Source organism: Myodes glareolus, chromosome 11 (genome assembly GCF_982192425.1).
Source record: "Myodes glareolus chromosome 11, mMyoGla1.1, whole genome shotgun sequence".
NCBI classification, from domain to species: Eukaryota; Metazoa; Chordata; class Mammalia; order Rodentia; family Cricetidae; genus Myodes; species Myodes glareolus.
The window spans coordinates 56,253,780-56,281,168 of NC_142036.1; the positions used below are offsets into that span (position 1 = coordinate 56,253,780).

General features: G+C 42.6%; 2 protein-coding genes and 1 long non-coding RNA gene across 4 annotated transcripts in view; 2 read left to right on the top strand and 1 right to left on the bottom strand.

Annotated features, from left to right (window-relative positions):
- Map4k5 (mitogen-activated protein kinase kinase kinase kinase 5) overlaps positions 1 to 10,322 on the top strand; it is an 87,746-nt gene extending 77,424 nt beyond the window's left edge. The window contains exons 27-31 of the mRNA XM_048415953.3: positions 38 to 106; positions 1,713 to 1,805; positions 5,112 to 5,182; positions 7,317 to 7,372; positions 8,729 to 10,322. Of these exons, the coding sequence (XP_048271910.1) occupies positions 38 to 106; positions 1,713 to 1,805; positions 5,112 to 5,182; positions 7,317 to 7,372; positions 8,729 to 8,816 (377 nt within the window). The 3' untranslated portion in view covers positions 8,817 to 10,322. The remainder of the gene's footprint in view (positions 1 to 37; positions 107 to 1,712; positions 1,806 to 5,111; positions 5,183 to 7,316; positions 7,373 to 8,728) is intronic.
- An 8,763-nt stretch (positions 10,323 to 19,085) lies between these two features.
- Positions 19,086 to 23,928, bottom strand: LOC146892381 (uncharacterized). The gene is made up of 2 exons (XR_015004437.2): positions 23,612 to 23,928; positions 19,086 to 21,786 (listed from the first exon to the last, which is right to left on the bottom strand). It is a non-coding gene; the product is annotated as an uncharacterized LOC146892381 (long non-coding RNA).
- Positions 23,929 to 24,124: 196 nt separating this feature from the next.
- The window catches only part of Cdkl1 (cyclin dependent kinase like 1), a 42,436-nt gene continuing 39,171 nt past the window's right edge, over positions 24,125 to 27,389 (top strand). The window contains exons 1-3 of one of the 2 annotated variants that reach the window (XM_048415369.3): positions 24,125 to 24,306; positions 24,418 to 24,497; positions 25,128 to 25,412. In XM_048415369.3, coding sequence (XP_048271326.1) covers positions 25,245 to 25,412 — 168 coding nt within the window. In that variant the 5' untranslated portion in view covers positions 24,125 to 24,306; positions 24,418 to 24,497; positions 25,128 to 25,244. Of the gene's footprint in view, positions 24,498 to 25,127; positions 25,413 to 27,389 lie in introns of both variants that reach the window. The other variant, XM_085697574.2, reaches the window with a different exon arrangement.

The window sequence follows — 27,389 nt, forward strand, 5'->3', positions numbered from 1 at the left end:
TGAAACATGGTGTTAACTGTAACATTTCCCCTCTTAGGCAGCCAACAGCTGGATTCCATTCATGTGACGCAGTTGGAGAGAGATACTGTTCTGGTGTGTTTAGACAGTGAGTATTATTTTAAAGTTTATTTTGAGTGCACTACTTCATAAAGCATCCCTTTTAATGAAATGACACTGTCGTTCCATCTCTCCTCTGTAAGGGGCCTGGCTGTACTGACAGCTAAAGTCTCTGCAGCTGGAGACTCAGTTCTGCCCCTTGGTGCCATCCTTGCACTTGGCTCACGTGGGAACATTAGCACTCTCCCACATCTTAGGAAATTGTTGTATAAACTGTTCCCTCTCACTGTAGTAGTGAGAGTAGAAGGTTACAGTAGACTGTGTTCACAGAATCGCTTCCCATGAACTTTTGGAGGCTTGTCAGTTCTAATATACTCAGGCCTTTGACGCTCCACCTGCTGACCCTGACCGTTTGATGCAGGAGAGGTGTTAGTAGTGGAAGTGTGACCTCGCATAAGCGGGAGGGGCGGGGGACCAAGCAACTTCGCAGCAGTGTTCCTTTGATTTTGCTGATGGAGGCACTCTGGTTCTTAAAACTCATCTTTATGCAGTACGTACTGCAGGATGAACTGTGCGCAGTCTTGGGATTATGTTTGAATCGTGGCTATATTTATGATAACTAGTATATTTTTAGCTTGCTCTTAGTGGCTGAACTGCCTGTCTGTGCAAGCTCATCTAATATGACAGCTGAGTGAACCAAGCCTGCAGGAATTCACGCGCTGCATCCCTTGGTTAGGGACTTAACTCTTCACACTAGTAAAATTAGTGATATAAAGTTGCCTGTAAGGAAATTGCATCAGTTTTTTTTTATCCTAATAGATACAAATTTGTCATCAACCAAATAAGTATAACAAGAATTAAGAGGGCTGGACTTTGTGCTAAGCCATGCACATTTGTGAGTGATCCGCGGAAGACCCACGCCTGGTGCCTGTCGTGGTGGTCCCATACTTTAGCACAGCTTTAGGAACACATTGATCTGCAAGACGCTGCTTCCAGACTAATCCAGTTTCTGTTGCTAAAGAAATGGGCTTGGGAACTGGCTTTCCAGCTCTGTGACCTGTCAGTTGGTTTTTGCAGACAGCAGTGGAGACAGGCTTGTAATCTCGAATCGTGGGAATGGACAGTTGAGAATCTAAGGGTGCTTTCCAAGTCTGCTTGAGCTAATGTGAAGCGGTCAGGAACAGGACAGAGGACAGGACAGGAGCAGAAGAGGCCGTATCTGCATGCCGCCATCCAGAGTTCCCTGCCCTTGGCGGTGCTGATGCTGGCCCAGTGTGCCCCGGCAGACCTGGAGCTCTTGTGGCAGGCGGGAATTGCTGCAATTACTACTTGGCAGATACTGTGGGATTTGTGAAGGAAAAACATTACAACTCATCACTAAATATTTGAGCATCAAAGTAGCCACTTTTTAAAAATGAAGATATTGATGTTCAGTATGTCTATTTAATTTTAAAATTAGCAAAAGTCCCACTTACTAAATAAACATCTCTGTAATTGTGTATCTTTTAAAACATTAATTCCTATTTTTCACTAGGCATATCCCAATCAAAGTAAATCTTTAGCTTTATTAAGAATATTATTTGATACCCATATGAAATACATTTATTTTAGAAAATTTTTATTTCTGGTCTTGACTTTTTTTAATTTCTTTTAAGAATTTGTAAAAATTGTAAATTTGCAAGGAAAACTAAAGTCAAGTAAGAAGCTGGCCTCTGAGCTGAGTTTTGACTTCCGCATTGAATCTGTAGGTAAGACCCTTTCTGTTACTGACTCGGGTATCTGGGGACTTGGCTTGTTCTCTCCTGAGGGTTGTGTAGACCAGCTCTTAGCTCTGAGCTGACAGAAACACTGTTATTGTGTGCACTAGTTTATGTGGTGAGTGCTGCAATGTATTTTTTAAATTTTCAACTAATTTCATTTTGATTTTCATTGTATCAATTTCATACATATAATTCACTCTGATCATGGTCCCTTTTTGGTATGACTTTTTACATAAATAAAAATACTGGTTGCTGCCATAGTGGACAGCATTGGCCTTGCCTGTGTCCTTGTTTCCTGGGTGTTGATTTTTATGTATGCTCATTACCATGGTTGTGCCAAGTGAATTATGCTTTTTCCAACTCTTTCCAAGTCATGAAAGTGCTTGTGTGAAGTGGCCATTCTGTTAGGTCCCCTGTAACTCCTTACCCTGTTCTAGTTCTCTGTGCTGGTGGCTACTGTTTTAGATCTGTTTCTATAAAAATAGTAACTTTGGGGCCAAAGTGATGCCTCCAAGGCTGACAGCCCTGAAGAGCTTCCAGAGAGCCTGGGTTCAATTCTAGGGACCACATAGCAGCTCACACCCATCTATAACTTCAGTTTCAGGGGTTCCGGTTCCCTTTTCCTCTACAGGCCCTGCATACAACATGATGATGCACAGGCATGCATGCAGGCAAAACACCCAGACACATAAAATAAAAATAAGTAAATCTCAGGGCTGGAGAGATGACTCAGCACTTAGGAGCACTTGTTACTTCTGCAGAGGACCGAGGTTCGATTCTCTGCACTCGTATGGTAGTTCACAACCATCCACAACACCAGTGCCTGGGTATCCAACAAATACACATACATGTGGCACACATACATGAATGCAAGCAAAGCATCATATACGTAGAATAAAAATAAATCTTTAAATAAATTATAAATAAACAAGAAGTTTCCCTGAGGCTATAGAAAGGAATGTGTCATTTTAATTTGTTTCCTTATTAGTATTTTACTTCAGCATGCTCATTAATTTTATGATTATTTTTTAAGCATTATAGGTTTAGGTGCAATGGTGTACACTTTTAAGCCCCAGCACTTAGAGAAGAAACAGGCAGATCTCTGAGTTTGAGGCTAACCTGGTCTAGTTCCAAACCAGACTGTAGAGTGAGACCCTGTCTCAAACAACAAATAATTAATTATAATTCCACTTCCATCTTTTTTGCTTGTCTATCAGCATTTTCCCCAAGGGAAATAGAATTTGTGAGAAAAAAATATTATAGATCCAAAAATTTTAGACAATTGATTATATGATTCTACCATTAAAGAAAAGGACACATACACATATCATATAATTACCTGTATATGGCTTTTAAAATTGTTTTTAACTAGCTAGAAACATTCTAGGTTTGTTTTAAAAAAATAGCCAGGTGGTCGTGCCTTTAATCCCAGCACTCAGGAGGCAGAGGCAGGCGGCTCTCTGTGAGTTTAAGGCCAGATTGATCTACAAGAGCTAGTTCAAGGACAGCCAGAACTGTTTCACAGAAAAACCCTGTCTCAAACACACACACACACACACCCGCAAAAAAAAAAAAAAAAAAAAAAAAAAAAAAAAAAAAAAGATTCTGACCTGAGTTTCTCATTAAACTAGAATTTGCTGTAACCTAGAGGGTAAGGGGCACAGGAGGTAGCTCAGTAGTAAAGTACACGAGGACCCTGGCACTATCCTAGTACCAAAATAAACTGTTGTGCTTTCGTGGGACAGCTCATAAAGATATACCTTGCTTGTGATGGAAATGTAGGCCAGACAGAAGGGATTGTGGAAGCTTGATTCCTCCTTACTCCGTTATACACTAGGCACGGCGCGTCAGCTCCTAGCACAGAATGTTCTCAAGCAGGAAGCCAGCCTGGTCCTAAGTCCTCTTCATCTGATACCATATGTGTCACATTATTTGGAGAATTTTAATTGTTGTACAAAAGTTCTCTCCGAGATTGCCATCACCTCATTCAAATAAATCTTGAAATGGTTACAAGGATCCTGAAATCATCTCTTTAAATCCTTTTAAGTCATATCTCAAAATAAGACAAGTAACTGGATTCTTCAGTTTCACAACTAGTGAAACACATGTGATCCGTCATCGTCAAATACTTCTGTTTTTATTAAGTTGAATTATGTCCCAGACATTCTTACAGTAACCATGTCCTTATTACTCTAATAAGAAATCCATGCTTCTCTGGCATGCACTAACCCTGAATATGCTCACTAGCACCAGAAAAAAAGAAAAGAAAAAGACAGTAGTAATTTTCTGTCTTTTTTCACCATTGTGTTTATTAATGTTTGTGTTTTTCTAATTCTATTCATTAGAGTAGTCAGCAAAATGCTAAGATATTTGTTTGACAATTGACTAAGATGAAATATTCAATGTGTGATGAGATTCTGGGTTATGAAACATGTTTATTTTTTAATTTTATAAAATGAAAACTAAGAATGTAAACTCCTTGCGTGGTAGCTGCCTGAATAACTTCTTTTCCGTCCCAAAGCTCAACTGCAGCTTTTATTGTTTGATAACTTAAAACAGAAGATACAGCATACGGAAGAGAAATTAGTATGCCAATACCCAGCTTATCAGAAGTCAGCCGTGTTGGAAGAATGCTGGTGACATACATCTCTGAAGGCTGCTTAGCTGTCTCAGTAAATTACTTGAATTTAGACACGACTTAGTCACAAAAAATGTTGAGCAGTAATGGTCTAGACAGTGGAATTTTGCCCTGAGCGCTTGAAAAGCCTTATGTTATCATTTATTAAAAAGAGCTAGGGAGGGACCAGAAAGATGGCTCAGTGTTTAAGAGTGCAGACTGCAAACAGGGTTTGATCCCAGCATCCATGTATTCAAAACCACCTGTAGCTCCAGCTCCAGGGAGCTCCTTCAGGCACTTACAGGCACGTGCATACACCATACACATGCTTGCATACATGTAATTAAAAGTAATAAAAATGAATCTTTTTTAAATTATCTTTATTTTATGTACGTTGGTGTTTTGCCTACAGGTATGTCTATGTGAGGGCATCAGATCCCCTGGAGTGGGAATTATAGACAGCTGTGAGCTGCCATGTGGGCGTTGGGAATTGAACCCAGGACCTCTGGGAGAGCAGCCAGTGAGTTCTCTTAACCACTGAGCTATCTCTCCAGCCCAAAAATAAATCTTTTTTTAAAAAAAGCAGTTGAGGAGAATCTGTAGTGTGGAGCTCTGTGAGGAGAATCTGTAGTGTGGAGCTCTGTGCTTCCTTCTCATTTTCCGCCCATCTTTTTCAGTGTGCCTTCAAGACAGCGTGCTGGCTTTCTGGAAACATGGGATGCAGGGTAAAAGCTTCAAATCAGATGAGGTAAGTTTTCTCAGATTACCTCCATTGACTCCCACACAGGATTTTTAATGGTGAGATGTCCATTTTAGACATTTCCTCTCTGAGTCACATTGCCTTGTTTAGTGCCTTTAATGCATGAGGTGGCAGAATGCAAGCCTGCATTCTCCCCTCTCACAGGTTCACTTTTAGATTTTGTTTTTAAATACCCAGTAGCCACAGGGAACTCCAAAATGTCAAAGACACTATTGCTAAAAACAACGTTGTTATAAATAATATATAAGACGTATTATGTTCCAGGCAGTTCACAAATATTAGCACATTTAAAGCTCAGAAAGATCCAGAGAGTAGGCACTCTGCATGCCACATGACTGGTTAAGTGGCAGAGCATAGATCTGAGGCTTCAGTGTCACTTGTAGGATGCCTGGCTGCAGGAGATGGGGCTGGCGTCCACCCCAAGAGAGTGTTTCCCAGCTCTGAGAGTTTTCTGTGCTAAAGGCTCATGGATCTGTGATGCTACCTGAAAGCATGGAATCTTCTGTATTAGAGTTTAGTTCATCTCTCCCCGTATTTATATGGAAATAAATAGTTCTACTTCCAAGAAAAGGTGGTATAAACCAGTGGTCTTTGGATGTGTTGGTTATTTACCGACCCAAGTCACTGAATGTCACCAGGTGTGCTTTTTCAAGAGAAGCTCTCCCTAGAGTTCATGTGTATTGCCAGCAGCCACCACGCCCAGCAGCACTAACTTCTTAAATGCTGTTTTCACTGTGTCGTTTCTGTCTTTGGGAACTCAAGCCCAGGGCCTCTCACATTCTAGGACTGCACTCTCTGTGAACTCTCATGCCCAGCTGTGCTGCTGCCCCTTGTAATGCATCTGTCTCAGTTGAGCTCTGCTCTGCACCTCTGTCTTCCTGCTGGGCTGTCATCCTTCAATGGAAGCCTCTGCCATAAAGTAACATTCCACAGTAATTAGAGTACTTCAGTGTAACATGGGGTTTCTGTCCTGCCCAGTTCCCACAGCCGGCAGGTCCCAAAGAAAATCACACAGAAGTCTCTATAAGTTATAAACTGATTGGCCCATTAGCTCAAGCTTTGTATTAGCTCGTATAACTTATATTAGCCCATTATTCTAGTATATATTAGCCATATGGTTCAGTACCTTTTTCAGCAGGGCAGGTCACATCCTGCTTCTTCGGTGTCTGGACAGGACTGTGGAGGAATGGGCTTCCTTCTTCCCATAATTCTCCTGTTCTCACTGACCCGCCTCTACTTCTTGTCTGGTTGTCCCGCCTCTACTTCCTGTCTGGCTACTGACCAATCAGAGTTCATTTAAAACATAATTGACAGAATACAGAATTGTCCCACACCACTTCAGCTTCATACCGTGAAAATTAGCTCCCTAGAGTATATAGCTCCAAACTTATTCATTCTGTCTTTCCAGATAGACTACAAACTCCTGTTAGTAGACTGTTGTACACTAATCATAGTCACATAGTTTGAGTCCCTCCAAAGGCCAACCCAAGATAACAACCAAGTAGAGGTGGTTTACCTAGGAATAGATTCTAGAAAACAAGTGATGTGGTGAGAAACACAGCAAGAGGGAGTGGATCGAAAGCATGTTCATCCAGGTGGGCATCCACTGTACAGCAGGGCCCAGCCGTAGGAGCACCAAGGCGTGGTAGAGCTCACTTAGAGCAGCTCTTTTAGAGGAGAAAGTGAGTCGTTGGCACTAAGGCTGCCCTTCCTGGATAAAGGTCACACCCACTCTCCCCGCTTCTTGGGGAGTGCTCGTGCTTAGTGATGCAGCTTTTGCAGGCCGCAGAAGGGGTCATCTAACGCGGGTGGCAGCCTGGCCCTTAGGAATGAATAACAGGGTGCCCCCATAGCACCTCACTGTAAAATAAGACTTTGATGACCTTGTGCCTAATGGAAGAACTCAGAAGCAAATCCCACAGAGTTCCTAAGGGAAGTAGCTGGGAGAGACTAGGTGCTGTGTGAACATCGGGCCGTTTCTACTCATGGGCAGTCCGAAGCTAACTTACTGAGACATATTTGATTGTTCCTTCTCTTTCGTTGCTGTGTCTAAGCGACTGCTACAGGACTGTGTAAGCACTGTCAAGGCTACAGTGTTACTGACGGGTATTTTCTGCCGTAGGTCACCCAGGAAATTTCAGATGAGACGAGAGTTTTCCGCTTATTGGGATCAGACAGGTAACGATCGGTTGTAGTGATTTAATTTTGTGGAAGTAGCAAAGGTCACACTCTGTTCACACTGCAGCCTGTGCTGAGTTCTAGTCAAAATTCTTAGAGGGCTCATCAACTTAGATTTTTGTATTGAGAAAGTGAATCATATTTAGTCTGTTGGTTTCACAGGCTTTTCAGGGTAAGGGTTGTGTTTTGAGAGATAGTTATATTCAGACAAAACGTGTAATGATAGTGTTCACACCCCTGGAACCATGACATGGTCTCACGTCCCTGTATGCACTGTAACACTCTTGTGGAGGTCAGAGGACAATTTACAGGAATTGATTCTTTCAATTCCATCATGTAGTTCCTAAGAAAAAAACTTAAGTAATTGGGCTCCTCAGCAAGTCCCTGTGCCTGCTTTCTTAGTAGTATTTTAGCCCTGACAGACTGGTGACTTTGTGTTCCATCTACATTTACATAATGGACGATCTCTATTTTTATTGCTATCAAAAAGTCATATGCCAGTTGCATAAAATTCACATGCTACAAAAATATTCAGTATGTGTTACTATCTCCTCCATTTGCCCTCTAGACTTCCTTCTCTGTGTGCTTTTGGCTCTTGGTTGGTTTTTTGGGGTTTTTGTTTTGTTTTGTTTTTTTTGTTTTGTTTTTTTTCCTGTCAGTCCTCCAACTCTTTCCCTACCTGTACTTCCGGGAAAAGGGATAGCTGGTTATCACTTCATTCTTTTTTTTTTTTTCTTAATTTTATTTTGTTTTGTGGATTTTTTTTTTTTTTTTGGTTTGGTTTGGGTTTTTTCTGTTGTTGTTGTTTTTGGTTTTGTTTTGTTTTTTTCAAGACAAGGTTTCTCTGTAGCTTTGGAGCCTATCCTGGAACTAACTCTTGTAGACCAGTCTGACCTCAAACTCAGAGAGATCCGCCTGCCTCAGCCTCCCGAGTGTGGGATTAAAGGCGTGCACCACCTGTGCCCAACTTCCATTCTTTGTTTTAAACAGTTTGTTTTCAGAGACCCTCCCTGAGCAGTTCAGAGGACCTCTTAGGTCCTGTTTATTCTCTAGTCCTTCTTTCTGTTGGTATAATTTCCAAAGGCATTGTCACGCCTGTTGTGAACATATCTAAGTGAGCAGATTGGAATTTAGTTAGAATAAGGTGAGACTGTATCTGACTCTTTCAATAATTTGTATCTAAAACAATCATTACTCGGTTGTATTTGAAGCTATAAAATATGGTGAGGACTTTTGGCTGTATTTCTGTGAACTTTATGTAATTTTATGACAGGCAAGCTGGTGAGATACTGGTTTGACACTGTGAACACCAAAACCTGTTTTTAGCACTTACACTTTTTCTTGATTTTGTTTCAGGGTGGTTGTTTTGGAAAGCAGACCAACAGAAAACCCCACAGCACACAGCAATCTCTACATCTTGGCTGGGCATGAAAATAGTTACTAAGCAACAGGAAGGATTCCAAGTGACAAGAAGATGAATATGCTCCACTGAAAGCAAGCGCGTGCTAAGGGAATTCAATACAGACTGCAGTATGACTTGCCTTCACTGTTGTGGGTTTTATATCAAATGATCTGTACATTAGGATAGAATTCAGTATTTTCTGTAGCTGGAAACAGCTAGTCAATCTCTTGCCACTGTGTGGTGGTTATATCAAGTTTGCTTAATAAAAGCTATGAGACAAATAGTCCTCTAGTTCCAGGAAACACAGTCATTTTAAAAACACAATGTTTGTAACAAGGTGCCATGGTTTTTAAATAACTCATGTGATTGTTTTTTCAGAGAGAGGTTAGTGAGCATTCTGTCCTTTTATACCAAGTCTTACTCCTTCTTAGTGAACATAATTTGATAAGAAGTTGTTGAACAAGCCTTTCACTTTGACATTGGCCATTCTGTATGTTTTTGTAAGATAGAATATTTAATCCTTATTTATTAATCTCTTGCTGGAGTGGTGTAATGTTTCTAACTTTTAGCAAAGGAAGGTTGCAGAGCAGCTGAATTTTTTTATAATGTGTGAAAATCCTGTTTACCTTTACATAGTCGTACTTCAGGAGTTACAGGCAATGTGTTTGGTGTTCAGCACATGCAGTATTGTCTAACAAAGTGTTTTATGACACAGTCTCACACAGGTTTGCCTTAAAGGAAGTTTGTGATTTCCACTGCGGATGGTTGTAAGGGCTCGTGCAGAAGTACCAACTGTGGACTAAAAGCCTTGGCAGGATGTGTAATGTCTGGTGTGACTACCATATTTTTGACAAGCAGTATAATATACCTGTGATTTTTTTACATTAGGGATAATGCACAAGAAATTAATCTTCATATATATCATGATCCCTAATGTTTGGGAGAAAAATATTTAACTGCCCATATTATGTATTTTACTTACATTATGCCAATGGGGAAACTGCAAAGTAATTGTACATGTAATCTTGGGGTTTTCACATACATAGGTGTTCATTGTGAGTAGGTTTAAGAAAAAAAACTTTAAGTGAAATTGCAATTTCTGATGGGATAGTATATAGATAAATGATGTTGGTTTTATATTTTTAAAAAGCCACTATACTAAAATTAAAGGATAGGGCCGTTTTTTAGTTTGTTTTTCTTTTGCAACTCTTAGTATCCAGAATTGATGTGTTCTTTTGGTACCAGCTATCTTAATGCATTTATTAAGAACAGTTAGCATTGAGGTGATGAACAGGGGCCTAGTAGTAGCAAGCTGTAGAAATAGTCTGATGAAATACTTGACAGGAAAACAATGTACCTATCTCATCGTTAGCAGTTTTATAAAGTACATGTTATCATCTCCATTTTTCCAATGAGGAAATAAGAGTTTAACCAAGTTAAGCAACTTAACCACTTCATCCTGGTTAGTCCTTGAGCCAGACCAAGAGTCTCCTGACTCTGCTCTTCTCACTATGCAATGTACAAGTAATAAAATGTTACACAAGTGAACTGTAAAGGATTTGTTCTTTGACAACACACCCAGTGGGTCAGGGCCAGCAGGATGCTCACTGGATGGGGCACTTGCCACGTAAACCTGATTCCTACCTAATTTTCGTCCCCACCACCCATCTATGTGAAGCTGATTCTACAGTGTTGTCGTCTGACCTCCACATACATGCACACACACCCACACACCATAACATTTAGTTAGAATATGGAATATGTAAGTGGGTCCTCCAAGAAATGCTGCGTGCAACAGACGGCAGGAGGGCAACCTTCAAAGTCAGAAAAACCCTGGTCCCTACAGCCATCCTAACAGGATGTGGAAGGCAGCTAACTGCAAGCGGAGACGTAAGGAAGAGCCTGACGTCAGAAGCCTCCTGCTAATCAGCTGTGCGGCTGGAGAATAGTACAGTAAAAATGGAAGCTGTGCTGTGTCGAGCTAGCAGCCTTCTGTCCTGTGCTGTGAAAAAAAAATGAGCAGTCAAGAATTACAGCCAGAAAAGCAGTGGGGGAGCTCTAGAAGAAACAAGCCAGTGGGGCAGTAGAAACATCGGAAGGTGGTGTCATAACCAGTATAAGCAGACACTTCGGGAAGAACTTTTGGAAAGAATATAAGTAGTTCAAGTTGAAGATTTAGAATATAAAATTAGGAATTTTCTCAGAAAGTAAATTGGCAAATAAATGTAAATATGGAAGAAATAAAGGTTAAGAAAATTAAAGGGAAGATGAAATAATGGTAATTATATTTTAATTTGAAAAAAATTTTAATGAGAAGCTAAGAAAATAAATGGCTGAGAAGACCCAACATTCTATGTCAGAGGTTTTTTTTTAAAAAAAAAAAAAAAGTAAAGAATGAAACATCAATTGTGTAGTTCACCAGCACTCAGGAGGCCAAGGGAGATCATGAGTGCTCTGGCCAGCCCTGTCTGTAGTGAGATTCTGTCCCAGAAAAACAATGATGTTTCAAGAAACGTTCCCAGTATTGAAGAGCATTAGATTGTAGGTCAAACAACATAAGTGGTGGAGTTAAACACCATGTATGTTAAACACCACATGCCCATACAGACACAGAAAACGAATGTAATAAATATTGGGGAGACTGAATGCGACCAAAACACATGAAGCCTGAAACTAATAAAAGAGTAAGAAAAAGTACCGAATATTAATTTCAAGGGCATTGGCATGAAAGAAAAAAAGGGGTTGGCAACATAGCAAGGAATACAAACTGAGATGCCTTCAAATGTCAGCAGAAGTAGTGCCTTCAAATTTCTAATAGCACTGGCCACACCCAGCTACAGTCACCTGCTCTTTCGCTTTGGTACCAAAAGCATAGGTTGGAGAAACAACAGCCTCTTCAAGAGATGCCACTAAGAAATCAGGATATACACATGCAGAATAAAGCTAGACTCTTATCTTGCCCTATAAAAGTGTTCAAAATGGACCAACACCTGAATCTTTGAAACTCCTAAGGAAAACAGGGAATAGGCTTTGATATACAGGCATAAGAGAAGACGTTATGAGAAGGATTCTAGGAGCACAAGAAATAATGGAATTGGCAAGTGGAATTCGATGAAATTAAGCTTCTGCACACACGGAGAAAGCATCCACACTGGAAGAAAACCCTTGCTAACTATACCTCTAGAGGATTAGTGTCTAGAAATGTGCATAACGCGAATGCCAAGAAAACGCATCCTGACAGTAAGTGCACAAATTGGACGGGACTTAACAGGAAAAGACTACAAACACATACATGAACACAGTCTATCAGAGAAAGGCAAACCAAAACCACCTTGAGGGCTGGAGAGATGGCTCGGTCATTAAGAACGCTTGTTGCTTGTGCAGAGAACCTGGGTTTAATTCCTAGCCCCACATGGGGTCTCACAAGCATCTGTAACCCCAATTCCACAGGATCCAATAGGCACTCAGGTGGTACATGTACATGCATGCAGGCAAAACATTCATACACAAATCTTGGGGAGAGAGAGAACTACCTTGAGATTCCATGCCTTCTGTGATCGATGTGACCATCATGAAAACCAGTGCTGTAAGAACCTATAGAGGTTTGAGGAAAACCCCTTATATTCCGCTGATGGGAATACAGTGCAACCCTCCACAAGTCAGTGTGGAGCTCCCTCAGAATACTGAAGTTAGAACCACTGTATGGTCCAGCTGTATCACCTCTGGATATACACACAAAAGAATCAGCTTACCACAGAGTTGATGTGAATATCCATGTTCATTGTGCCACTGTTGACAAGAACCAAATTACAGCTCCAGCCCCTCTCTGTCATATGAACAGGTAAGTGTAGTGTGTATACAATGAAGGTCTATTTGGTCACAAGACTGAAATTATGTCATTTTTCTGAAAGTATGTGGAACTGGAAATCACCATAGTAAGCAAAACTACACGAGAAACGAGACCCTTATGTAAAAAGCCTGACAGTACCTGGCACTGCAGGAGCCTGTGCTGCCGTCAGCACCTTTCTCTATAGAGCATCATCATCCCTCCTGATGCCAGCAGCCAGGCTCTTCACATAGTGGCTGTGACCTCATCCTAACCAAGTTCCAGGCCTTTCCCCTTCGATTTTAGCATGTTTACTGTTGTGGTTCAGGTTCTGTTTAGGCAGCCAAGTTGGTACTCAATGGATGTAGTTTCTTTGACATTTCTAGGAGACACAGTCTCATAGCAAGCTTCCTATTCTCCTGGCTCTACAATCTTTATGAGCCCCACTCTTGCTGTGGGACAATGGTCTTGTATTTTGTAAAGATTTGTCACTTGTATTTTAATAAAATGCTGATTGGCCAGTAGGTAGGCAGGAAGTAGGAGTGGGGCAACCAGGCAGGGAAATGAGAACAGAAGAATTCTGGGAAGAGGAAAATTCAGTCTGCAGTCATCACCCAGATGCAGAGGAAGCAAGATGAGAACGCCTCACTGATAAAGGTACCAAGCCACGTGGCTAACATAGTACAAGAATAATGGGCCAATTTAAGATGTACGAATTAGTTAATAAGAAGCCTGAGCTAATAGGCCAACCAGTTTATAATTAATGTAGACCTCTGTGTGTTTCTTTGGGACTGAATGGCTGCAGGACCAGGTGGGACAGAAATCTCAGTCAACACATCCCTTTTCCAAAAAGATCCCTGAGCCTTAGCTGCAAAAACTGTGCTGTAGATGTGTCAGTTGGGACTGGATTCCACAACTCTTCATTTTGATTGGTTGTGGTTTTTTAATGGTCTCTGGTCATTGCAAAGAGGAGTTTCCTTGATGAAAGATGAGAATACTTATCTCTAGGTATAAGGATAGATATTCAGGATGTAGCTAAGTTTATGCAGATTTAGCAAAGTGGCAGTTGTAGGTTCTTCTCTAAGATCTATGATTTCACTAGGCCTGGATAGTTGTGTAGGTTTCCAATACCAGGCATAATGTCTCTCTTATTTAGCAGTCATTTTGAGCAGTCTAATTTAAGTCCAATTAGAGAGAAATCTTGGTTGCTGCCAAGGTATGTGTGCCTCTACTGGGTCCTTAGAGCTATTGTGTCATTCTGGTCATTGCTGTGGCTCATAGGAATCATAGCTATGTAGGACTGTTGGTTGTCTCCCTCCTTTGGTAGATTGCATGGCCCCTTCTAGTTCATGAAACTTAGACCTGAGGGAGGTGACTTTGAAGTCAGATTCAGCTCAATTACTCTGGGCACTGTGTTCAAAGTGCATGATGTCTTCAACAATAGGCACTTACCTTCCATCTCTGGTGGCAGCCAGAGGTGATAGCAATGGCCTGTAGTGTTTGGTAATCTCTTGGATAATCCTGAGCAGCAACACAAAATAGGCTTCTCTTGCCTGGTGTTGGGGTTCTTGTTAGATGTTAGATGGACTACAGATCTTGGGGTAGGCCTTGCCAGCTCAATTGGGAAAGTTTCACTTAAACTATCTATGTACATTTATACATTAACTTATATGTATTATTGCCAGATCCAGCACAGCCCCACGAATGGGCCTGAGTAGGAAAGCAAGGGAATAAAGAAAAGACAGACACACAAACACACGGAAAAACAGGTTCAGTGCTCTGGCCTCCTGGATGATGAAGCTGGTGCCCCAGAAGCTCAGTGTGTATTATGGAGAGCTAAATAGTGAGGCAGGGTTACTGCATACAATTGGACAAGGAGGCAGGGTTATTACATATATAGAAACAAGGAGGCGGGGTTTATGGTACTCAGCCTGATCAAGGAGACAGGTTTAGCCAATGTCAGTGGGAGCAGTCTTTATAAGGAATCAGTCTTCAAGCCATAAATAAATACTGGGATGGGGAAGGGAGGTTAGAAAACTATGGTCAACATTTTTGCACATATCCGAGGATTGTCCACATCCTCGGATGGACCAGAAGGGAAGGAAGGCTTGGCCGTTTCACTCCAAGTCTTATCCTGGTGGGGAGAGGCTTTTGCCATTTTCCCATTGGTCTGAGGCTGTGATCCTTGACATGATTGGCTCATGTCAACAACACACATCCCTCAGGACTTCACTCACTCAGGGCTTCCCCTGCTCCCCACACAGTGTAGGTACTTTTAGTTAGGTAGTAGGCAGTTATTAGTCTGATTTTAAGACTTTTTCAGATACCACTTGCTGCTCTCACAGAGAACCCAGGTTCAATTCCCAGCCCCCACCATTTGACTCACAAACATTCATAACTCCAGTCCCAGGGGATTAAATGCCTTCATCTGCTCTCCATGGGCACCAGGCACACACATGGTGTACATACATACATGCAGGCAAAACACACATAAAAATAAATGTTTTTTGAAACAATGAAAAGGTCTGCCAGTGACCTTGTCAGGAGAGCAGCAGGTGGCCACTGAAGTCCAGGAGGTCGGCCAGTCAGGAGACAAAGCTCTAATGAGTGAATCTCACATAGGCAAGGCCCCGAGGGCTCTGGCTTCAGAACTCTGTTGTTACTTCTGTGCCTTTACATGTTTGCCGCTGTCTTCTGGAGTGGTGTGAATGGGTGTGGGGAGATCCCCACTGCCTGTAATGTAGTGTGATGATCTCATAGAAATAGCCCATTCTACTGGGCATTTTTCCTGTGGATTATTATGAAGATAATTTCCCCTTAAGCTGTATTTTTAAAGTATCACTCCCACCCGTGAAAAACCACGGTGCTGCAGAGGACAGAAAGTAAGAACATGGAAATGTCACACAACTTGTTTCTCTTGTGGAACTGTATAGACTGTAGCTTAGGTTAATGATTAAGAAAACCAACTGAGTCCCAGAAGCTAAGTTAGCTCAAGTTCTTTTAACCTTCATGTTGAGAGATGTGTTCACAGACTTCGGTGTGCATCAATACTGAAACAAACTTTAAAAGTGACTTAAGGTTGGATTAAGATATTTTTGTTAATATTTTGAGGGTGAAAACCCTAAAAAAAGAATCTAAAGTTTAAAATGACACATAGTTGAGAGAGGGACTCATTGAGGTCAAGGAACAAGAACAAAGCAGCCCAATTGTTATCAGCTGACACGCCTTTCTTGCTAGGATTGGTCGTTGATCAAAGATGATGGTGGATTCCTTGTGCCTGCTTTTGCCCTCAGCACCCTGATATAAAGAACTGTTGGCAAATGGGTGTGCACCCTGAGGATTTAAAGTACAGTTGACTAATTGTTTTTCATATATAAAAGTTTAGATTTGTGATTCTTTTAAGATTCCTCAAAAGACCACCTTTTGAGGTAATTAACAAAGTGATTGATCCTCTCTTTGAAACCAGAAAATTAAGTCTGCCAGTAAAAGAACTGGTTGAGAAAAATACCTCGATTACTTATACTTTTTTAATATAACAAATTGCTTGGATATGGATGTATATGGTTTCTTGGGACAATTTTTTTCATCTATAGTACAAAGGATGTTCAATTATATAAGAGAAGTGGGAAACATGTTTTTTTTAACCTGTATTCATTATAATCATTCACTTGAAAAATAGAATGTAACCACATTTTAATTTTTATATTGCCTAAAAGATCTATTTTGGGATATATAAACTGTAAAGGAAAAATAAAGACATGAGATAACAAAGAGAGAGAGAGAGAGAGAGAGAGAGAGAGAGAGAGAGAGAGAGATTACCCTTTTACCAGCCCCAGAGAGTTAGGTTTTTCTCCCTCAGATAGAAAAGCCAAGTGATTAGTCTGTCAACTCCACGGTTCACCTTCAATCCCTGACCTGCTAGAGGCTGGTCCTCATAGCAGCAGTGAAGACCCTAGAGCAGTGGTCCTCAACCTTCCTAATGTTACAATCTGTTAATACGGTTCCTCCAACCATAATAGTATTTCATAACTACTACTTCATAGCTGTACTGTTGTTACTGTTATGGATCACAATGTAAACATTTTTGGAGACAGAGGTTTGCTCAAGGGGTCCCGACCCACAGGTTGAGAACTGCTGTCCTAGAAGAGCCGTATTGAAAGGACAGGCTTCTATACTCCATGAAAAGATCTAAGGTCGTGTTTTTTGGGGGAAGTGAAACATCTCATTGGTTTGTTGCCTGAGCTCATGTGTGAAGACAGAAACACTCAACTCTTTTAAACTCACGATGTTTTCCCAGTCCTTAAACTAATTCGCCAGCCTTGATGATACCCAAGAACAATAGAAACGCTCTGCCCTGCCTGGGTCTGTAGTGTTTGGCAGGGACTGGTGAGGAGGACTGTACCTGTAGTTGCTCTTCAAGCTGCTGCATTGAGATTGGACCTCAGGTCTGCTCCAGTGTCTGCAGCTCTGAAGGTCAAAGGCAGAGGTGTTGGGGAATATTAGTTTAAAATGTGTTATGTTTGTTTATGCTGTGAAACATTTGTTTAATGATCCAAAGATGTGTTGTATTCTTTTATGTGGCATTTGCTTAACTCTGTCTAAAACACCTGATTGGTCTAATAAAGAACCGAATGGCCAATACCTACGCAGAAGAAAGGATAGATGGGGCTTGCAGACAGAGAGATCTGGGAGGAGAAGATGAAGGATCAAGAAAAGAAGGACCAGGCTACCTAGCCAGACATGGAATAAGAAGGAAAGAAAAGATATACAGAAATAGAGGAAGGTAAAAGCCCAGAGGCAAAAGGTAAATGGGATCATTAAGAAAAACTGCCTAGAAACATGCCTTCTACATGCTGGTCAGCATCTCAGGCCTAGGCAACCACTGTAGAACAGGTAACTGCTGTGATCTGTTTAGTGCTACTAAAGCTGAGGAACGCCTGTGCAGTTGGCGTGAAGATTAGAGAAAACGTGGACACTGAGCTTGAGATGTGAGTACTCCCATGGTAATGACTAAGGATTATTTTTTATGTGTCCTGAAGACAATTTTCTTTCCAAATTCACTTAAAGTGGGGGAATATTGACAAAGGTTTCTGTCCTGTTCTATCTTGCAATTGTTCAGGCCCAAAGAAACACACAGAGGTCTACATTAATTATAAATTGGTTGGCCTATTAGCTCAGGCTTCTTATTAACTCTTATAACTTATATTAATCCATAATTCTTGTGTGTTTTAGCCACATGGCTTGGTACCTTTTATTAGTGAGGCGTTCTCATCTTGCTTCCTCTGTGTCTGGATGACGACCCTTTCCTCTTCCCAGAATTCTCCTGTTCTCATCGTCCCACCTCTGCTTCCTGCCTGGTTGCCCCGCCTATACTTCCTGCCTGGCTACTGACTCCCTCTTCCTTGCAAGAACCAAACTGGGAGAAATACTACTAGTGTTGATCCTAGGATCAGCACTCAGATAAAACATCTGCATCTTATCCAACTCAATGAAGGTGGATTCTCCTAAGCATTGGGACTGCTGGGCATGGATGAGAAGAAAGAGCAACAACAAGGCTAATTTCCCAGGAAGGCTAACGAAGGAAGGAGGGTTGTGCTATATCACACATGATAAGAACACAAGAGTCCAGCTAAAAACTCCCAATATTGGTACTGCTGGCAAAAGGAAGGAAGGTTCTGCAGTCAAACTGCCAGCATTCTAACATTGACTCACAGCCTGCAAGCTGTCTCCTGACTTAGCCATCCTCTCTTGACTCTTATTTCTCCTCTGAATCCTCAGGACAATGTTGTCTATCATAGACTTACACAAGGCTAATGTAAAGAGCATGTGCAAAAATGTGCTTCGCACAGTGCCTGTCTTGAAGTCAGTGTTCATCAGCTGTTGTACATGGTTGATGCTGTTGTCCAGGCAACAGTAATCACCATGCCTGGGCTCAGACACAGGTAAGAAGGTAGCAGTTCTGGTGTGCTTCCAAACCCCATGCTCTTCCTCTTACTGTGTGATGTTTATTATTCCCTTAAATGACCAAAATTCCCCATTCTCTATGCTCTCCAGGGGCTGCCCTGCAAAGAAGAGACCACTGCAAGGGGCAAACTATAGGGTTTCACTGTCTTTGCAGTTAATGAAGAAACCCCGTATGCCAGGCCATCTCTCAGCTTCCTAAGAACGCCATCCTAGTTACACTTTGCTATCAAAACCAGTTCTGCACTTGCCAGCTGAAAGAACTTTTGCTTGGCAGTCTAGCCCCCGCGTCCTCTCCTGTGGCGACAGGAACCACTTGTCTCCCTTTCAGAGTCGTTCTGGAATATTTTGCTCCAGTTTCTCTCCAAACAAACAACTCACAGCTGGAAGTCACGCTGGCTTTCTGCTTCACTGCCTGCCTAGGCCTAAGCAGCTGGCATACTGGGCCATGCTCTAACTACCTACCACTGGGCCTGGCCCTGTTCCACGATCCTTGGGCACTGAACCTTGTGGAGTCTGTAAAGTTAATTTTCCAAACAAACTTTATTTAACCTGATATGAACTTTGGGCGAGATAGCTCTGGAAAAATTTACATTGACATCCTCGCTTTATTTCAAAGTATTTTCTTAATTGTCAAAAATAAATGTTTACCAACCCAAACTATATTATGGGTCATAAAACCAACTATAACATATTTCAAATGATTTAAAGTATACACAGCCAGTTCTCTGAAAATAATGGAGTTAAACTGGAAATCAATTACAGAAAGATATTTGGAAAATTCTTAAAGCATTGGAAATTAAACAATGTATGCAAAAATAATCCTTAGGTCAAATATGAATTCACAAAGGAAATTAGAAAATATTTTTAACAAAAAGAAAATGGGAATACAACACATTAAGATTTCCATGATCTCTTCATAATGGTCTGGGAGTGGCATTGAAGTCATATTTAAATGGAAGACATACCTAAAATTCATGATCTAAGCTTCTATCTTTAAAAAACTAAAATCAAAGCAAAACATAGCAAAAAAAAACTAAAGAGATAAAATCAGTAATTAAAATACAGAAAACAATAAGGAAATCTCAATAAAATGGGGGGAAAGCTAGTTTTGGTGTTTTGTTTTGTTTTGTTTTGTTTTGTTTTGTTTTGTTTGAGGCAGGGTTTCTCTGTGTAAGAATTCTAGCTGTCCTGGAACTAGCTCTTGTAGACCAGGCTGGCCTTGAACTCATAGAGATCCGCCTGCCTCTGCCTTCTGAGTACTGGGATTCAAGGTGTGCACCATCACTGCCTGGCAAGGGAAGCTAGTTCTTTTGAAAGACTAAGAAAATCAGTGAACTAAACTGATCAGAGAAAACATTTGCCAATATCAAGATTGACACAAAGCCTGGCATGATGGCACAAGCCTGTAAAATCTTAGTACTCTGAAAGCTGAAGCAGGAGGATCACAAATTTCAAGGTTAGTCCGAGTGCCGCAGTGAGACCTAGAATCCAACAAACAACGAAAAACATGAAAGAGAACATCACCTGTCAGGCAGCAGTGCAATGTGATAACGCTGAACAACCAAACCTGATAAACTCATTAATATGGGGCGAAGTAGATAAATTCTTCAAACAAAAGAAACAAACAAAACTCTCTCAAGAAGAAATAGAATGTCCTTAATAGTCCTCTGATTTCTTAAATAGAATTTGTAGTTAACAACTATTTCAACAAGGAAAAGTCCAGGCCTATGTGGAATTACTGCTAAATTTTACCACACACTTAAGGAATTCATGGTATTGATCAAAAGTAATTATCTCTTGAATATATAAGAACAGAAAACATTTTCCAAATCATTTGCAAATCAACTTCACTAGATAAAGAAACTACAGATCAATGTATCTCAAAACAAGCACGTCTACCAATGGGCCAGAGAGTCGGCTTAGCAGGTAAAAGCACTTGTTGCTCTTGCAGAGGACCCAAGCTCGCGTTCCCAGCACACATCCACCTCTCCAGCTCAGCACACATCCACCTCTCCTGCTCAGCACACATCCACCTCTCCAGCTCAGCACACATCCATCTCTCCAGCTCCAGGTGATCTGATGCCCTATTCTGACTTCCCTGGGGACCAAGCAGGCATGTGGTACATATCCATACATGCAGGTAAAGCGCTAACACATAAAATGAAAATAAACAAATCTTTATATATACCAACCAAAAAATACTACTGCTCTAACCCAGCAATATATCAGAATGACAAAATATAAGAGAGGTGTGTTTATCCTAGGAGTGAAAGGTTGGTTTGACATTTCCAAATCAATATTGTGCCAACAGACCTAAAAAGGAAAAATCACATGGTCATCTCAGTCGATAAAGATGGGGGTGGAAGATGGTTTAGTGGTGAAAGTTCTTGCCATGAATCATGGAGACCTGAGTTCGGATCCCCAGAAACTACATAAATGCTAGGCAATCTTGGTCACCTCCCTGGAATTCCAGCCTTGGAAGGTGGAGCCAGGGGTTCCACAGAGCAAGTCGGCTAGTGAGACCAGCCATACAGCTGCGTTCTGGTGTAACTGAGAGCTCCTGCTTCAAAGAATAAGCTCAAAGAGCTACGGAAGATGATTCCTGACTTCAACCTCAGGCCTACACACACACACACACACACACACACACACACACACACACACACACACGTGCATACATATACCAACACCCATGAACATGGAAAAAGAAATAGGTGGAGAAAAGAATTTGATAAATTCAGCATTCATTCATGATTTAACTAATGGGGGTGGGGGTGACGGCTTGTGTATCTAAAGAAATTAAAGGAATTAAAGAGAACTTGTCAACATTATGAAGGTTAGTTCTCCTTGTGCTCAGCAAGCCATCCAGAACACAACAAGCATGTATTTCACAGGTTTTCAGTCTAGATATCCAGGTGTGGTCCAGGTGTGGCCCAGGTGTGGCCCAGGTGAGGCCCAGGTGAGACCCAGGTGTGGCCCAGGTGGCTCCTCGGGTCCTCTGACTTGAGGCTTCACAGGTTGAGTTGAGGTTGTCGTGGTGGTCTGGAGACCCCTTCCAGCTCACTCACAGGGTTCTGACAGGATCGGCTTTGCTCTGCCCCTTGGCCTGGCAGCTCCCTTCCATGGCACGCTCACAGCGTGTCGCCCAGCCTTCTTCAGAGCAGATGAGCGAAGGCACCCAAGGTAGAAGTCATCCTCTCATAAGCGCATCCCCTCAGAGTCCTTAAAAAGAAATCACTAGATAGGCATCTGCAGGGGTTCTCAGTGGCAGCTGTGTGATTATGGGGAGGGGGGGGTGATGGCTTGTGTAACTAATTGGAGGGGGTCAAGAAAAACTATGGGAAATAATGGAAGGTTCCTGAATGCATGACCGCCAAGGGTGGATTCAAAACCAAACAAGTAGCAAAGCTTAGGGCTTCTGAGAGTGCTCAGCTGCGATGGGTCGAGTCTCTTCATTGCCGCCTTTGCTCCGCACACACGGCGTGCATGTACACTTGCAATGTGAGAACCTTCCTTCTGCTCGCTGTGAACCAGCGTCACCCAAAACACCTGCCCTCAGATTTAAGGCTCTTGCTCATTTTGAGCACAGTGCTTTCTCTATATTATGAGCACCATGCTTTTTCTGTGTTTGATAGTTTAATTATGGGAAAGCAAACACTTTTAATACTTTGCTGGAGCTCTTCAGCTTTTAACGAGCCAATTAATATCTCACTAACCTGCCCTGTTAGAACATTTAGTTTTGCTTTTTTAATCATTGTTTGGATTCCTGACCTGAGTTTTATTTTTAAAATGCCATTAAATGAATTTTGGCTTGAGATTTAAAACAAATTTCCATAATTTTTGAAATGGCCCTAAAATACTTCTGCTGTTCTCTAGCACATAGTTACGTACAACACTATCTCCATGTTGAGTCTGATAAAAATTCAGGTATTGATCAACTCTGAAAAAAATTCTTGCATCATTAAATATTCTTTATATAGAAATAAACAAGCATATCCATTTTGTCTTTAATAAATTATAAAATTATATAGGTGTGTGTGTGTGTGTGTGTGTGTGTGTGTGTTTATGCCTGCATGTGTATATGTGTGTGTGGTGTGGTGTGTAGGGGTGGGGTTTTTTGAGACAGGATCTCACATAGACTGGGCTGACTTGGACTGTTTGTGTTGTCTAGAAAGATTGACTTTATTAAACTCCTGATCCTCCTGCCTTTAGTTCCCAAGTGTTAGATTTACAAGAACATGCCACCATACCTGATTCCCAAATGACTGTTTTAAAGTAAATTTCTCCATGATTTAATTTCAGAAAATGTTTGTAAACTTCCTTTATATACCCAAATACCTGAGGTCAGGTAAGAATTTCTTATGTAAAAAAGGGACAAAGTGGGTAAGGGGATGAGAGTCCATCAGGACACAACTGTCAGGAGGCGGGGTCATTAAGTGTCCTCCTAGAAGCTGCCTACAGCAAACATAAAATAATAATAATAATAATAAATAGATAACCAGCATCATGCTTACTGGTCTTTTCAGCAGCAATATGAAGGGTATGGTATTGCCTCTCTTTTTTGTCTGTTTTTGGTTTTTTGAGACAGGGTTCCTCTGAGGCTTTGGAGCCTGTCCTGGAACTGGCTCTTGTAGACCAGGCTGGCCTCGAACTCACAGAGATCTGCCTGCCTCTGCCTCCCTAGTGCTGGGAGTAAAAAAGTGCATCACCACTGCCCAGCGGTCTTGTCACCCTTAATAGCACACTGATGAATCTACCCAGTGAATAGAAAAACAAAATCAAACGGATTAAGAAAAACTAAAATTGTCCCTCTTTTGTGGTCTATACAAAAATCCCTAAGGACTAAAGTAAGTCTCTCGGGTCCCTGAGGTGAGAACACATCCAGAGGGCAAATAGGCTTCAGATTCATATTTAAACCATTAAAAATCATTAACCACTTATTTCAGTGACTAAATTCAGAGGCACATGGATTCCGACACTGGAAACATTGCTAGTGGGAAGGCAAAATGGAACCGCCAGAGATGAAAACATTTTGGTGGTTACTTACAAGAAATAAACTTGATATGCAACCTAGCAGTCCTCTCCAAGCAAAATGAAAATATATGTTCATAGAAAGGACTATGCATGGCATCTATAGTGACTTCATGCGTAATCACTCCAAACTGGAAACAATTTCAACCAGGCGTGAATAAACAAATACCGGTACATTGATACACCAGGACTCTACCCACCAATAAAAAGAAAGACACTGATGATGAATGCAAGATCTGTGGGTCTCCGACGCGTTCTGTGAAGTCAGAAGCTTATTCTCAAAAACTGCGCAGTGTATGCTCCCATTTATACGATATTCTGGGAAAGGCAAAACTATCGAGAAGACAAAAATTCAAGAATAGGAATTCGCATTCGTACATGATTTCTGGGAGGGTCCCAGACCACCACTAGTCCATCCCCAGACCTCATTATACCGCACTCCCTTTGCCAGGCAACTGCCACGCCCTGTGTGCCCAGTCCCAGCTTCTTCCTCAGTTCTGTGCAGATTTGCATAGTTCCTTGACCAGGGCTGGCCCGGATTTCGCAGACATTTTCTCTGCTGAAGTCCTGTCTCCAGTACACAACACCTCGGCGCCTAGCATAAGGGATGAAAGGGCTGACAGAGTGTTGAGGCTGTCTGTCCGGTGGCGCGCTACCTTCTTTCAAGAATTCTTAGATCCATCCGCTGCCACTGTCGCTGTGCTCTAGCAGGTTCGATAAGGAGGTGACTGGGGAAATCAAGGCAGGTTCTGCTCTGTACCACGCCAAGGCCCCACTGCAAGGGAGGGAAGGCCAACCTGACTCTCTCGCTTCCTGAAGCAGGACGGGGCAGGACCGACGCAGCAGGACCCCTCCAGGGGTTCCCAGGCGAGGAGGGGACACCAAGGAGTGACTGATATAAGGTATGGACCTGGGCACCGTAGCAGGAACCAGCTTCTAGGAGGGCCCGGGTGCAGGAATCCTCGCAGATGCTCCACGCAGCGCCGTCCGCGATCTAAATCCTGGGGACCTGCAGCGTGAGATCTGGGACCCTGCCAGGTGACTGCGGGGACAACAGGGCGAAGGGCGGCCCCGCCCAGCCCGGTGCGGTTCCCATGGGGATCGCGGCGGCGACCAGCCTGGCTGCAGGCGGCTGGACACGAGCTGGGCCGAGAGGCACCGGGAGTAGAGGCAGGAGGTCCTTGCGGTCCCCCGTTGCCCCGGTTGCCCGCCCGGTGTCTTCTTCCGGAGGAAATGAGACCCGAAATTAGAACCGGGGAAACCCTTGGCCTTCGCGGTGCTCCAGCCAGCTCAAGTGTCTTAGATCGTATGAACCATAACGTTAAAAGGATAGCTTATCTTACAGCTCGGCTCGTTTTAGGATGATGGCTACATCTTTAGCTCTAGGGAATGAAAACAGACAATTGAAATTAGGTCGCCCGGCCGCCACCTGTAGGCTCCCAGTCTTGACCACGACGTGATGTCATTGCTGGGGGTGGAGTCCACACCTGGCTGGTCCTAATTCTATAACTTAGTGTCCTTGTTTTCTCTAGCTCCTGGCCCACAGTCCCTACTCCATGGGGCTCGAGTGCGGTCCGCCGACCACCTATTTCGTAAACAACGTTTAAAAACTGTACGAAAGTTCATTCTCAAGACTTACTCCTCCCGAGATGGAGAAATATGAAAAAATTGGTAAGATTGGAGAAGGCTCCTACGGGGTGGTGTTCAAGTGCAGAAACAGGGACACGGGTCAGATCGTGGCCATCAAGAGGTTTCTGGAAACTGAAGATGACCCTGTCATAAAGAAAATCGCCCTGCGAGAAATCCGCATGCTCAAGGTAGTAGATTCGCTTTTTCTGGGTTAGATAACGCTGTCCGATGTGGTGATGCCCCCTTTCCCTCACAGCCTTGTGTCCTCAGAGGCACAAATCCGAGTCTGTGCGCAGAGAACCGGTTATGTAAGAAGTAAGCAAGGTGAAAAGGAGCTGTGTGGCAGCCAGCACTTGCAGGGAAACTGAGGCATTTCGTTTCTCCCCCTTTATGGTGTCATCTGCCGACAGTCTTTTCGAGAGTCCCTGACATGCAGAATTTAAAACAATGCAACTTTGCTATAGTTCTTGAGTTGTAAGTTCCTAGACTGTTTTCTATTAGTATTTTAAATCCATTTTCCTGCTTTCTTGGGCTGTGTGGGGGTATGTATGCCTCTGTACGTGCTCGCATGTGTGTGGGAACATATGCTATGCATGTTTGCCTCTGTATCTCCGTGTCCTCCTAGCACACACGGTGGCACCTGCTAGACTCCCAGTAAATGTTCTTATTGAATTTGGGGGGCTAATAAAATAAACTCTTGGGAAAAAGTAGGTGTTACGGGTCAATCCTAATTGAATGAGAGAGAATCATTTCCCCCGAGCTGACCTCTGACTCCCATATTGCTCAGTAGCATCCGCGTGTTCCACCTACCAAAATAAATAAAATATAACCTGGAAGAGAAAGAGCGAGGCGTGTGATGACTATGACAGAGGTTGTGTTCTCGGCTGAAAACCCATGTGTTCGGGAGGTGGAACTGTACACACGGATTTCAAAGCAGAAAGCTGCCACCACCTAAACTCAATGTTTCTCTCTTCTCTAGTCTAGGTAAGGGGTGGGAAGATTGCTGATTTCTGTCCCTTTAATTCTAGCTCTTCAACCTTATATGGTATTCCTAAATATCTAGTTTGTGCTTGCTGCATATTTGGTAGCTAAGAGGGTTTGGGAAGTGAACTCATATTTTCTTCCCTGATCCAATACGTTCTTACTGAGCCTAACTGTACCTAAAAAAGTGTTGTGCAAAGTTGTTTCAGAAGCTCAGCTCTTGGAAGGGGGGATGGAATAAAATTCACCCCAATCTCACTTCTGGTGTGCTGAGGTCCTAATGGGCAGAGCCTGTGTCACTGACCTTGGGTCCCCACCGCTGGCAAGAGCTCTTCGGGTGTCCTTGAGTATAGAAAGCATGTTAGGATTGGGTTTAGAAGTTCGAGGGGAATAGGGGATGCAATGGAGTGGCTGAGTTTCAGGCGGGCTGAGCTTGGACTTGAGTGTGGCTCTGCAGCTCTAGGGATACTAACCTGGATAGGAAATACGGTAGCCGCTACAGGGAGACTGCAACTAGGTGTGTTCCTGGGGGGGGGGTGGGAGGGAGTATTGGATTCCAGTGAGAAGCTGAGGCTTTTTCATAGTCCTCATGGGGTGAAGGGAAAACTCCAACTGGGACTTCAGAGCAAAGGGTGAAGGAGCCTCATCGACCTCAGTCCTGATGGGAGGGCTGGCCCAGACTGCCCCATTGCAGAAGCAGAAGAAAGGCAGCTTGAGGCAGGAAGTGGGATTTTGACCATCTTGGCTAAGGTATCTGTCTTTCTTCTGAATAGCCAAGATGCTTGTTTGTTTGTTTGCTTGCTTGCTTGCTTGCTTGTTTTAGAGACAGAGTTTCTCTGTGGAGCCCTGGCTGGCCTGGAACTCTTTTTGTCAACCAGGCTGGCCTCTAACTCAGAGATCCGCCTTCCTCTGCTTCCCAAGTGCTGGGGTTAAAGGTGTGACCCACCACCACCCCAGACTGCCAAGATTTTTTTTTTATTAAAAGTGTCAGTTTTGGACTCATGGACCACTGAAGATTCAAAGCAAACCTTTTTCTCTCTAGCAACTGACGGAGAGTTATCAGGACTGCTCAGAGTCCTGTTAAGTACTTGGATCATAGTCTTGTGCCTCCACGCCATGCTGTTTTCTTTCCATTCTTTGAAACAGGGTCTTATGCTGTAGACCAGGCTAGCCTTGAGCTCCAT